Below are 14611 nucleotides of genomic sequence, written 5' to 3'. Positions count from 1 at the left end.
CTGGTGTGGGGGTGAAATAGTGGAGGACCAGGGTTTGGGGAGATATCCCCAGAGGTTAGGAGAAGGAGGGTGCCTGGTGTGGGGGTGAGATACTGGAGGACAAGGGTTTGGGGAGATATCCCCAGCGGTTAGGACAAGGAGGGTGCCTGGTGTGGGGGTGAAATAGTGGAGGACCAGGGTTTGGGGAGATATCCCCAGAGGTAAGGAGAAGGAGGGTGCCTGGTGTGGGGGTGAAATAGTGGAGGACCAGGGTTTGGGGAGATATCCCCAGAGGTTAGGAGAAGGAGGGTGCCTGGTGCGGGGGTGAAGTAGTGGAGGACCATGGTTTGAGGAGATATCCCCAGAGGTGAAGAGAAGAAGATGGGTGAGGAAAGTAAGATGGGAGCGGGATGTACATGAGCGCACATGCCTTCCAGTCCTGGTGTTTGGGTCAGCAGGAGAGTGAAGTATCAGCAGAAGGTGATGAGAGCAGTAGTAGGGAGATGGTAGCAGTGAGGGTGAGATGTACAAGTTTTGGGGTGGAGCAGAGGGGTAAAGAAGTGAGATTTTGGGAACGCAGGATAGTAATATGAAGAGGAGGAGTAGAGGAGACATATTAAAAAGGTACATGGAGTGGGACTCAAACTGAAAATGTTGGGAAAAAAGGTTTTCTTAGTTTGTGTCATGAAATGTTGCAAATAGGTCATTTCTCGGTGTCACTGATGAGCATTGATGAGGTGTCACTGATAGGCAGCTGTGCCAGCACAGAAGGAAAGGAATGTCAATAACTGGCAAGTGATGAGCTGTGATTGGCTTTTCCCCACAATCTGTGATCAGCTGTGTCAGAAGGACCCCAGGGGGCCATGTGGGGGGCGTTGTTCTGGGGTAACGTCCACGGATAACCTCCCAGAATGAGAGAGCCGCACTGCAGCCATCTTTCATTTAGAGCACGGTCAGGAAGTGGTTAATAAACATCATCTTCCAAGTAAAGTAATCTTTTACAGCCCCTCCCCATGATAAACTCCTCCCCCATGATAAACTCCTCCCCCTCTATCTGACCATTCTATTAAAGAAAACAATACCCCTCTAATGTAAAATTCCTTTTATACTTTCCTGTATCTGTGATCACATGACCACCCCGAGTCTGCTATTGTTTACTTCCTGGTTTGGGTCCTTCTTTGGGTGACCACATTGGTGCCTGCCTGACATGGACACTTCCTATTGGATGGGCTCCAGTGGGGTCCTCTCAAAATAGAGAACAGGATGATGTCATCACGGGGGGACGGCAGAGGAGAGGTGATCTCAGGGGGGGAATTGCAGAGCTGGATCAGAAGTTCCCCCACCAGGACCCGGAGGTGAGGGACCTGTATGGGGGACGTGGGTGAGTATATCTGGTGTCACAAGGTGGGGGGGTAAAGGCTTATTAGTATTGGTTGGGGGAGGAGGGCTATCAAATAATGTTTTTGGGGCTCCAATAACTTTTGAAAAAGCAACTGACACAACTTGCCTTTGAAAATGACCATGCACCTGGCTCCACCCACATACCGCTCAACTACCAATGACCGTGTACCTGGCTCCACCCACATACCGCTCAACTACCAATGACCATGTACCTGGCTCCACCCACATACCACTTAATGACTGTGCACCTGGCTCCACCCACATACCGCTCAACTACCAATGACCGTGTACCTGGCTCCACCCACATACCGCTCAACTACCAATGACCAAGCACCTGGCTCCACCCACATACCACTTAATGACTGTGCACCTGGCTCCACCCACATACCACTTTATTATCAATGACTGTGCGCCTGGCTTCACCCACATACCACTTTATTACTAATGACTGCACCTGGCTCCACCCACATACCACTTTATTACCAATGACTGTGCACCTGGCTCCACCCACATACTATTCAATTACCAATGGCCATGCACCTGGCTCCACCCACATACCACTTTATTATCAATGACTGTGCACCTGGCTCCACCCACATACCGATTTATTACCAATGACTGTGCACATGGCTCCACCCACATACCACTCAATTACCAATGACTGTGCACCTGGCTCCACCCACATACCACTTTATTACCAATGACTGTGCACCTGGCTCCACCCACATACCACTTTATTACCATTGACTGTGCACCTGACTCCACCCACATACCACTTTATTATCAATGACTGTGCACCTGGCTCCACCCACATACCACTCAATTACCAATGACTGTGCACCTGGCTCCACGCCCAGCATAAGGCAGCTCAGGCAACCATCCTAGGATGTCAGGATGGGGGGCGGTTATATTTGAATCTGCAGCCATTTGCTGGAGATTTGGATTGTTAACAACGCTGCAGACGTGTTATTTCCCCCCACACTGCCCACCGCTATACAGCCGGGAGTGTGTGGACTTTAGTAAATCCGAATGTCGGCTGTCATGTGGAAGTGATACAAGTTGTTGTGAAGCCGCCTATCATTCCCACACCCACCACTGAGATGTGCCCCTCCCCCTATTACACCATGTGGGACAGTGGAGCCCGGTGCTGTCATGGTGGGTGTCACTGGGAAGGGTGGCGGGAGCTCAGCGGACCTCCTGTACACAGACCAGGAAGTGACATGTATGACGTGGATGACATCACTTCCTGGACTAGAGCTGTCATTCTCCGGGATCAGTGCCGGGGAAGCAGCTGATGAAAGGCGGTCTGTGTTCCATCATCTGCAGTGGAACAGACAGGAGACATCCAGAGTCTAATAGACCCCGGGGGTCTCCATAAAGAGAACCTGTCACCTATATGCCATCATATAGGAGGCTATTGGTCCTTTACATGATAGCAATACACATTACAGTGCCTTGAAATGCCCCCCCATGTTGTCATGTTACAATGTATTTATTGGGATTGGATGTGATAGACCGACACAAAGTGGCACATAATTGTGAAGTTGAAGGAAAATGAGAAATGGTTTCCAACATTTGTGACCAATAAATCTGTGAAAAGTGTGGCAGCATTTGTATTCGGCCCCCCGGAGTCAATACTTTGTAGGACTCCCTTTGGCTGCAATTCCAGCTGCAAGTCTTTTTGGGGATGTAACGGAACCGACCCCAGACTGCGCTTAACTACTTCCATTAGAATACCACTTCCCTGTCCAAAGACCGACCACAGACACCACAGACACCGCAGTAGACAAAGCAAGTTATTGTTCTGTATGATCTGTAACAGTGCCACAACTGCCTATACGTGAGAATGTATGACTCCATTGTCTGGGCTGAATGTTGGGAATACTGTGCGCACTTAGAAACTTTATTAATAAAATCTATTTGATTAAAAAAATACTGTAGATAATGCTGTACATATTCTTTCTATTCATAAGATATATTTAGTAATGAACATTAAAAATAGAAAAATACTTTATGTAGCATTTTAATTTTTTTTTTGTACAGGTGGATTGATGAACCAAGTTTTCGGTCATGTTGGTTTTCATGAATACAGCTGAGTCACATGGAAAACAAGACATATGGGTGTCTTAATTGACTGAAGTTCATTTTTGCAGTTCACTGGAGGATTCACACGGGATACAAGTCATATCTGTGTTCTAAAAGTCATGGTTTGGATCCTCTTCCACATTGATCCAGCAGGAGAAAAGTAATTTCAGTGTTCTGGAAGTGACAATGGCTTTACAATAAAGTCCAACCCCAGTATACATAAGAGGAGTCATTTCAAACTACTTGTTTGGAGATTTTACAATGGAGAGAAAATATATCACACACCAGAAGGTTCACAATGGAGGGAAGTCATATCATTGTTCTAAATGTGACAAAACTTTTACACGCAAGGGACACCTTATAGTACACCAAAGAGTTCACACTGGAGAGAAGCCATATAAGTGTTTTAAATGTGATAAAGCTTTTAAACAGAAGTCATATCTTATCGTACACCAGATTGTTCACACTGGAGAGAAGCCATATCAGTGTTCTGAATGTGATAAAGCTTTTACAGTGAAGTCAAATCTTATCAGACACCAGATTGTTCACACTGGAGAGAAGTCATCTCAGTGTTCTGAATGTGATAAAGCTTTTACACAGAAGTCAGATCTTATCAGACATCAGATGATTCACACTGGAGAGAAGTCATATCAGTGTTCTGAATGTGACAAAGCTTTTACACAGAAGTCAGATCTTATCAGACACCAGATGATTCACACTGGAGAGAAGCCATATCATTGTTCTGAATGTGGCAAAACCTTTACAACCAAGAGGAAGGTTAAAATACACCTGAGAATTCACACTGGAGAGAAGCCATATCAGTGTTCTAAATGTGATAAAGCTTTTACTCAGAAGTCAAATCTTATCAGACACCAGAGGGTTCACACTGGAGAGAAGCCATATCAGTGTTCTGAATGTGATAAAGCTTTTAAACAGAAGTCAGATCTTATCACACACCAGATGATTCACACTGGAGAGAAGCCATATCCGTGTTCTGAATGTGATAAAGCTTTTAAAAGGAAGTCACATCTTATCATACACCAGATTGTTCACACTGGAGAGAAGTCATATCAGTGTTCTGAATGTGTAAAAGCCTTTACTCAGAAGTCAGAACTTATCACACACCAGATGATTCACACTGGAGAGAAGCCATATAAGTGTTCTAACTGTGATAAAGCTTTTAAACATAAGTCACATCTTATCATACACCAGAGGATTCACACTGGAGAGAAGCCATATCAGTGTTCTAAATGTGATAAATCTTTTACAGTGAAGTCCAATCTCATCAGACACCAGAGGATTCACACTGGAGAGAAGCCATATCAGTGTTCTGAATGTAATAAATCTTTTACAGAGAAGTCAGATCTTATCAGACACCAGAGGGTTCACACTGGAGAGAAGCCATTTTAATGCTCTCAATGTGATAAAACTTTTACAGTCAATGCTGGGCTAATCTATCACCAGAGGATTCACAAATTTCAGCATAGATTAAATTCTGGAAGAAAAGAGATATTAAACCCCCTGGTGGTATTCCTGAGTGTAGCTTGGGGTAAAGTTTCAGTACCACAAGCTGTAACCCTGAGCTACACTCGGGAATACCCTGCAGCCTTGCTCCGGGATCCCTCAATCACTTACCTTGTCCTTCGCTCCCACAATGTCCCTCCTGCAGTGTCCCCTGTAATGTCCTGTGGCGGATGCCGGCATCTGTCATCTGGGTTCCGTCCCCTGCGAGCGTCAGGACGTACGGGGGATGGAATGGCGGGAAATTTGAAAATGAAAAAAAGTGACATTCACTAAATACACTAAAATCACATAATAAAACATTACTGTATCAAACCATTTCACATATATTTTGTCCCGAGTGCTTTGTCCAGCACCCTGCCTGCATTTTTACTGTTCTTTCTGCTTGGAAACTGAGAAACGTCCATGGCGTCCAAAAAGTGTCCCTTTAGGTCAAAATCGGTTTTAGACCGGCTAGAGAACAGCGATAGTAAATCAGAACCACTTGCAGAATTGAGTGATAATGATTTGTTGGGGAAATTCATCATCAGACACTGAAAACAATTTTGCGACTGAGCTCAGCGATGTGCGAACTTGGCGCTCTATTTCACATTTCAGTGTTTTTGGTTTGATTATATTATTTAATTAAATTTATTATTATATTATTATTTTTTATGATTATTTTATAAAATTATTTTGTTTATTATTTAATGAATAATAATAATAAATTATTATTTATTAAATGATTTTGTGTTTCAAATTTTATCCTACCCGGGATATTTACTAGACTCGTGTTCAGATAGATTTCAGTGAATTATTCCTAAAAATTACAGGCCGACAATAAAAAAAAATACATATTTCCATGCAAAAAAGTACCACTTTGAGCACAGAAATATGTACATAATCAGACCGCTAGGGAGGTTAAAGAAGTTTCAGGTGTCACAGGCTAGTTTCACATCCCCAATGTCATCCCACAAGCTAGAGAAGAAGGGAAACAATAAAATGCTACTTTAAAGGAACAAACTAAAATCTGAGCAAACTGGAATGTAATCATCGGATGAACTGAGTTTAGTGCTTATGTCCATCAATACACAACTAGAAGGGATTTGAATATTTTATCTTTGACAATTTTTTTTAAGATTAGCATCAATAACTGAACAGCTTCCCTCATGATTCTCATCTTTATCTTTTTTATGGAGCTTTGAATGAACATGTAATGCATTTTCATGATTCACCAACTGAGTTGTGTTTCCAAGCATTTTCTTCATTTCTGGATCCTGAGGTAATACATGACCAACATTGCCTCAGTACCAGAGACTAGGATGGGGTCTATTGTCATCTTACCAAGTCTCTGAAGCCTCAGTGGGAGAGTCCATTCCAGGTTCTTCTGACTATTGATACATGATCAGCCAGGCTTGAGATCTCCAGCTAAGCCCACCTTGTCCATTCCTCCCATTACATGTTCCATCTCCTCTCCCGTTATCAATGCTTCCTTTCCACATCTCATCTCCTCTCATGGATGACAACCTTTCAGGCAGGTCTGTGTCTGTGACACCAGCTAGAAAGAAGTCTCTGTTCAGTGAGAAAACAACATCCCAAGCTGATGCAGGCCTTCCAATACTGAGTTACTGCTGATTTAGGGGATGTATTCAGCAGTAAAACGTAAGCCCAGCTGGCCACTTGTGTTCCATGTGGTTCTGCCAAATGGGATTCCATCAGGTGAAGATCAGAAATCCTTGTTCCATGTTTTCTCTTTCCAGCTATTACTCCTCTCCATAGACTAATCACACAATACAACTGCCAGAGATCTGAACTTACAAAGTGCTGAGTGTGCGGTCATATTCCTACCACTTCTTCCGGGGGACTGACATTCCTCTGATTGGGGTTCACAATAATCACTCTGGGTGCACACATCTCTTTTTGGTGTAAAGTTTGTAAAGAAAACTTCTTCTCCCTGGAAATATTACAACGTTGGCACCAAAGTGTAACTATGGGCAAAATCACTAATGACATTAATAATGAAATCTGTCATTAGCAGAGCAGGTTTTGTTTTTCCGAGTCTCCTATTGTATTTTTTTGTTGTCCCTCCCAGTAGATTGTTTGTTTGTTTTTTCTACTTCCTGTAGAAGGCCAAGCCTTTTGGGAAAAATGGCAGTTGGAGGGGTTGGGGCAAATCCTATAACACTGCTGGGGGTGCTCACAACTGTCAGTTGTCATTCATATGGGGGGTTGGACCTTATAGAGAACCTGTTGCTGTAACTGCTGTAGAAGCGTTAGCTGAAGTTGGGCTTTACTTGTTGTGTGTCTTACTTATAATCTATCTAAGACTTCCCTGTACAGGGTGACAACGCTGCTGTGTAATGTTCCTGCAGAATGATCAGGGTTGTCACCCTGTTACAGAAGGTGGGAAAATAACAGATCTACAGACAGGACCAACAGCTGATACAACTATGTTGCAGAGGGAACTCTGGGAATGCTAATGACAGATTGCATTACACATTCAGTTAGCAGACTTCCTGCTGTTGGTCTGATGTTTGAATTGTGTTCTGATATTTACTGTCCTGCTGTAAAAGGTGTATTGGATTTGGGAGAAACATTTCACATGGTTTATTTCCATTAATGAAACCAACAAGGAGAGTCTCACTTCACTAACAATAGGAGAGCCAATCACAGGCCAGTAAAATTTCATGGTGCCTCAATGTAATTGCAGAATGTTTAATCCCCATTAATCCAATGGATTCCTAGTCCTTCAAGATGATATTGCTTCTTTTGTGGAAGGGGCGTTCTAAAATGTCTTCCCTTCAATTCCACCCATAGCTGTACTTTAGGTGATGTTGCCCTTCCCCCATATCTGTAAGGGAAAGCCTCAATTTCTCCCAATACTCCCCTGGCCTTCCAGTGAGAAGAAACATTTTCTCTGGAGTGGAGATGTTTTATGCAGTGAGCCCTTCATAGACGGGATGGGGAATCTAAGTAATCTAAGATAAGTAAGATGAACCGGTGTACTGGAGTCATGGATCAGATAACCAATGACACCATTGATGGTATAGCAGAGCTGACAGCAGAAGTGGCTCCATCACCTAAGGTGGTGTCACAGAGCTACATGGTGGCTGACTACCTCAGAAGATCAAGGCGGAGCCTACAAACTGGTGTCAGAGAGTGTTGTACGTTTATATTAGATCATGAAGATCTCAGAAGGAGATATCTACACAAGGTAAAGGAGTTCCAACAGTCACCTGGGTGGGGGGAAGTGGGATCCATTTTCTTGGATGGGTTTAGTAATATGGTGGCTTTGCTTTTTTATGTACATGATTAAATTCACATTTTAGAACAGAAGATTACTTGAACCCTGCAAACATATTTTATTTTCTGAAGCAGAGACCCTGGAGAATATAAATGTGATAGTTGCCATTTTCTATGTCACAGGATATTAGCACAGTTGTTTCTCAAATGCATATTTTCTGTAAAAAAACATACTAAAGATCATTTTAATACACAAAAAACTCAATATATGACCCAATTTGTTTGGTGAAATATAAAATATTGTGTTGGCATCAAGTATATAGATCAGAAACATGTCAAACTTTAAAAATTGTGCGTATTTGTGAAATGGTGACAAAGTACCTGAAATTGTCCATAGGGGACGCTTTAAAAGCCTTTACAGTCACCAGTTTATATAGTGAACCATGAATGTTGGCCCTAGAGTTATTCCTCTCCCTCTGGTGTGTGCAGAGATATGTACAATGTGTAGTGTGATTGATGTTTTCCTACATAACCGCACCCAACCCTTGCAATTGCTCATGTATACGGGAACTGGGGGCTTTAAAATCTGTTTTGTGTGTTTTTTCATTTACAGTGTGTTACTTTACACTTTTCTTTGTGTGAACTTTATTATTGCCATATAGGGGGTTAATAGCCTCGCATGTGATAACATATTGCTGGTCACAGGTCCTTTTTAAAGAAACACAAGAGGTCTATCAGACCCCTAATGTCACCTCTGGACCCCAAAATAGATGGTCAAGCACAGGTCATGTTTGATCAGCTCCTTGAAGACACGAATGTACATCTGCCAAATCTGTATCTGAGTAGACCATAGAAGCAGCATTAGAAAGAAATGTGAGCATGGCTTCAGTCAGGCGATGGTCCTGGTGGTCATGGTCTTGTTCTCCTTCAGGTCCTCTCACCTTGTAGATGGTGACATGGACTTGTTGTGTGGGAATGAGCAGGAGGGGCTCGGGGTTCTCTTGTACCCAATCAGCTTGTTATGGATAAAAGATGAAAGTGTCTTCTGGGAAGTTACAGGGATTTGGATGTTTAGAGGGTTACATAAGTGGGTGGGGCTGGTATTAATGAGGGGCGTGTCACATGTTAATCAGTTTCTTAGCATAGATGATTTAAATGGTATAAATAGATCCTTGAAATGTAAACAATCTATCTCTTTTCTTCTGTTGTTAAAGTGTCACATATATATGATGAATAAAGTTGGATGATATTTTCACCGCACAATACCGTGGTCTGGGTTCTTCTACAACACCCCCCCCCCCAAAAAAAAAAATGTCCTCTTCCAGTTCTAGGAGTCTGGTGGAATGGGACACAAGCTGATGGTATCTCTTAGGCCCATTGTACATGGGGGGTCCAGCCCCTGTGGGTGCAATGCTGGCACTATAATACACCTGGTAGGCACAGGTACAGCGTCCAGCCCCGCTGCCTGCAGCCTGTCAAAGTCTACATTACAGCTGGACGGGGCTCAATGCTGCACCACGTTTACCTCGTGTTTAGGGCGCTCTGTGTTTATGGAGAAATAGCCGCCATCCTGATCACACAAAGCATAGAGCAGATGTAGGCCGGTGCAGTCTGCTTCTTCCCCTGTAGGTGGCGTCCGACCAGAGTGACATCCCAGCCTGGAGAGGAAGTCGGGGGACACTTGGCTTCTCTATGGGTTCCCGTTTCCTGGAGACGGTGAGGAATGAAGGGGTCCATGGAGTCCTAGAGATTTTTTTTTATTTTTTGTTTACACTTTTTAAAAATCATTTTATTCCTGAAGATCACTAAACCCCAAATCTGATGTATTCTTTGATAGCAGACACCCTATATAATACAATGTTGGGAGTTGTCATTTTCTATGTTACATGATATTAGCACAACAGTTTATGAAAGGCAACATTTCAGGAACAATATAGTAACGTTTATTTCTGAGCACATAAATGCAATTCATGACCTATTTTCTGGTGAAATATAAAAGATGAGGTTGTGCCGAGGAAATGGGATTCCCAACATGTCAAGCCGTAACACTGTGTGCACTTGGAACGCTTTAATAGCCCCTCCAGGTCATCAGTATAGAGTTACACAGGAGCACTGGTGCTCCAATCATTGCTCTCCCTCCGGCGTGTGCGCTGATATGTAACATGTGTGGGGATCACTGTGTTCCTATGTAGGAGCCTCTCTGTCCTTCCCAGTGACACCCACCATGACAGCACCAGGCTCTGCTATCCCACATGGTGTCAGGGGGAGGGGCACATCTCAGTGGTGGGTATGGGAATGATAGGCGGCTTCACAGCCACTTGTATCACTTCCACATGACAGCCGACATTCGGGTTTACTAAATTCCACACACTCCCGGCTGTATAGCGGTGGGCAGTGTGGGGGGAAATAACACGTCTGCAGCATTGTTAAAAATCTGAATCCCCAGCAAGTGGCTGCAGGTTCATATTTTACCCCCCCCCCCCCCATCCTGTCACTGTAAGATGATTGACAAAGCCTCTTTAAGGTGGTCATTGGATTTTGGGACCTGTATGTGGCAAGGCTGCCAGAAAGTCTGTCACTTGGGGTGTCCTCATACTGGGGAGCAGTAGCAGAATGTGTTTTGGGGTGTAATTCCACATATTCCCATGGCATGTGCCAGAAATAGCTCATTGAATTACAACTTGGTGTAAAAAAATTGATTTTGTTTTTCATTTTCCAATAACTTATGGCAAAAACTGTAAATGTTCCATGGACACAACATGCCTCTCAGCACATACCTTGGGATGTATCCTTCCCATAAAAAGGACATTTGGGGATGTTTGTAAGGTCCGGGCATTTTACTGCCTCAAGAAATGTGATCGGCAGTCAGAAAGTAACAGCGACGTAAAAGCTGCATAAATTCCATTCTATATCCCATAGTTTGTAGACGCCATAACTTCACACAAACCAATCAATATCCACGGATTCAGCTATGCTTCTACCAAAGTCACGGAGCAGAATACACGTTGTACTACATGTATGAAGAAATCTGATTTTATGGTGTCACGGATCCAACCCAGACGCACACGCCCACAGCGACTAGCTAACCGAGGCACGCACGTGCGGCCATGACTTGGGGTAAGAGGGAATAAGGGGGAGTTAATCTAAATATATATACATATATAAGACCGGCCGTGATATACTATCACAGCCCGCACTACCTCTGGCCACCACTGGAGGGAGACTCCACTCCAATCCAGCTGGCTGACCACACACACGGGCAGACAGACAATCTGGTGCACAATAAGGGTTGAGGAGCAGCCTAGCAATTAACACCCTTCTAGGATTCCTCCAGCTATCCTACAAGCTAGAACCCCGGTGTTAGTCCCTCTTCCACTGTCCACATACCCCCACACCAGACACACAACAAACGGTAGCTTGCCACCACCCAACAGATTTTGACTGGCCTGCTGGGCCACCACACACACACAGATCTCCGTCTGGCAGACCTGTCACCCTTACAATATGCTAACACGCAGTGCAATTGCATCCAGATTGGCAAGGAACTTGGCCGAGTATATAAAGACACTTCAATACAATCTAATCTCTCCGGAGATATGAGCCCGAGCTTAAATACCCAGAAGTCACTTATTCATTTTATGATTTAATATCCCGAAAGTGGGCAGTGCATAAAATATGTACAAAGTATAAAAAGTTACAAAAAATACAAGAAGACACACAATAGGCTATTGACTATAAAATAAACGGGAATAAAACAGAAATAAAACTTTTACCCAGAGTCATCCTGCGACTGGAGCAAGTCAGAGAAAGTCAGCAATCCATTAGTCAATAGAACGGACTTCATACGAATCACCACGTCCATATCTCAGGGTCCTCAATTTATGGGAATATGGATGTAGGCTGGACATTACTCCTTGGCCAGTCAACTTTGGGGGGTGTTCCTGTACCAGACCACAGGACATTCTGGGTACTGAAATGCCCAAAGTCGATTGGACCAGGAACGGTTTGAATCACCAAGTCGGGGATTGAATTTCCGACACCAGCGCATCAGTCCGATCATGACAGTACCAATCACTGTTTAGCTGTCACAATCAGGCACCATATAACCATTTCCTGCATTTCTCTGGGACCCCACATAGGCCACAAATACAGTTTTACATGCAGATGTCGCCCACAGAGTGTCCAATCAGAAGGAAGTATTTTCATCTCTCTGCAACTATTTTAGCTTTTATGAGAGGTGAAACATATTCCTTTGATCTACTGATATACTTCAAAGCTCTGGTCTCCCGCTGTGTCATGAAGCCAACCTGTCTAGAGCCCTTTCCTTCCAGGTTTCCCAGGAGGTGACAAATCTTATTGGCACTTAGGTGTCACTTTCAGCCTAGAAGCTGCTCTGTCTTTTCAGATACTAATGGGTGGGCACATGTCTCTGAGTACCTATGACTGAATATATGACTGAATACATCTTTAAAAACAAGGAATGAAACTAAATTTATAATTACATATTGCTACTGATCACATCTCAGCTACTCACATCTGTACATTTATGTCACATCAATTCTGAACACATCTTATATTATTATAACATGGAATGCTAAATCTACATTGTCATATTTTCTACAGATCACATCTCAGCTACTCAAATCTTACATGCACGTTACATATGGGATATGTTTTATAACAAAGTAGAAAATATCATTTGTTTTCAGAATTAAAAAATAAAACCCCCCCGTGGTGTTTAAATACCACCAAAAGAAAGCTCTTATGTCAATTTAATTTGTGTACAGTGTAGCATGACCACACAATTGCCAGTTAAAGTAGTGCAGTGCTGAACAGCAAAAAAAATGCCCTGATCATGAAGGGGGTAAAACTTTCCAAAGCTGAAGGAGGTTATAAATCTTGCTGTCATCGTACGCAGTTTGGTTTCATTTTCTTACATTTCACAGGCTGCCATTCTTCTGAGTTCCACAAGGTGGTGATCACACATATACGGAGACAGGAAGTGATGTCAGGTACAGACAGGAAATGATGTCAGGTACAGATGTCAGGGATGTCAGACAGGAAGTGATGTCAGGCACAGACGGGAAGTGAGGTCAGGTTTATTCAGGAAGTGAGATAAGTTACAGACAGGAAGTGAGGTAAGGTACAGACAAGAAGTGATGTCAGGCACAGACAGGAAGTGATGTCAGGTACAGACAGGAAATTATGTCAGGTACAGATGTCAGGGATGTCAGACAGGAAGTGATGTCAGGCACAGACGGGAAGTGAGGTCAGGTTTATTCAGGAAGTGAGGTAAGGTACAGACAAGAAGTGATGTCAGGCACAGACAGGGAGTGATGTCAGGTACAGTCAGGAAGTGAGGTCAGGCAAAGGCAGGAATTGATGTTGAGCACAGATGGGAAGTGATGTCATGTACAGAATGGAAGTAATGTCAGGTACAGAGAGGTGATTTCAGGCACAGACATTAAATGAGGTCAGGTATATTCAGGAAGTGAGGTAAGTTACAGACAAGTGATGTCAGGTATAGACAGGAAGTGATGTCAGGCACAGACAGGAAATGAGGTCAGGTACAGACAGGAAGTGATGTCAGGAACAAACGGGAAGTGATGCCAGGCACAGAGGGGAAGTTATGTCGGACACAGACAGGAAGTGAGGTCGGGCACAGACAGGAAGTGATGTCAGGCACAGACAGGAAGAGAGGTCAAGCAAAGACAGGAAGAGATATCTGGCTCAGACAGGAAGTGATGTCGGGAACATACAGGAAGTGATGTCGGGCACAGACAGGAAGTGATTTCGGGCTCAGACAGGAAGTGAGGTCAGGTATATTCAGAAAGTGAGGGAAGTTACAGACAGGAAATGATTTAAGTTACAGACAAGAAGATGTCAGGTACAGACAGGAAGTAATATCAGGCACAGACAGGAAATGGGGTCAGGTATATTCAGGAAGTGAGGTCAGTTAAGGCATAAAGTGATGTAAGGTAAAGAAAAGAAGTGATGTCAGGCACAGACAGGAAGTGAGGTCAGGTACAGACAGGAATTGAGGTCAGGAACAAACGGGAAGTGAGGTCAGGCACAGACAGGAAGTGATGTTAGGCACAGATAGGAAGTGAGGTCAGGCAAAGACATAAAGCAATATCGGGAACAGGCGGGAAGTGAGGTTGGGCACAGACATGAAGTGAGGTCAGGTAAAGACATAAAGCAATGTTGGGCACAGATGGGAAGTGAGGTCGAGAACAGGAAGGAAGTGAGGTCAGGTAAAGACATAAAGCGATGTCGGGCACAGATGGGAAGTGAGGTCGGGCTCAGACAGGAAATTATGTCAGGCACAGACAGGAAGTGATGTCAAGCTCAGACAGGAAGTGAGGTCAGGTATATTCAGGAAGTGAGGTAAGTTACAGACAGG

General features: G+C 43.7%; 1 protein-coding gene across 1 annotated transcript; it reads left to right on the top strand.

Annotated features, from left to right (window-relative positions):
* Nucleotides 1-3428: 3428 nt before the first annotated feature.
* On the top strand, nucleotides 3429-5301 carry LOC149470576 (uncharacterized). The gene has a single exon (XM_089662416.1). It carries the CDS (start codon nucleotides 3727-3729, stop codon nucleotides 4873-4875), a length of 1149 nt encoding a protein of 382 aa, XP_089518542.1. The 5' UTR covers nucleotides 3429-3726; the 3' UTR covers nucleotides 4876-5301.
* Nucleotides 5302-14611: the final 9310 nt, after the last annotated feature.

This window comes from Staurois parvus, unplaced genomic scaffold (genome assembly GCF_062004578.1).
Source record: "Staurois parvus isolate SC_StPar_1 unplaced genomic scaffold, SC_StPar_1.0 ptg000038l, whole genome shotgun sequence".
Classification (NCBI taxonomy): Eukaryota; Metazoa; Chordata; class Amphibia; order Anura; family Ranidae; genus Staurois; species Staurois parvus.
The sequence above is the reverse complement of the archived record's forward strand: the minus strand, read 5'-3'. Positions and strand labels throughout refer to the sequence as shown.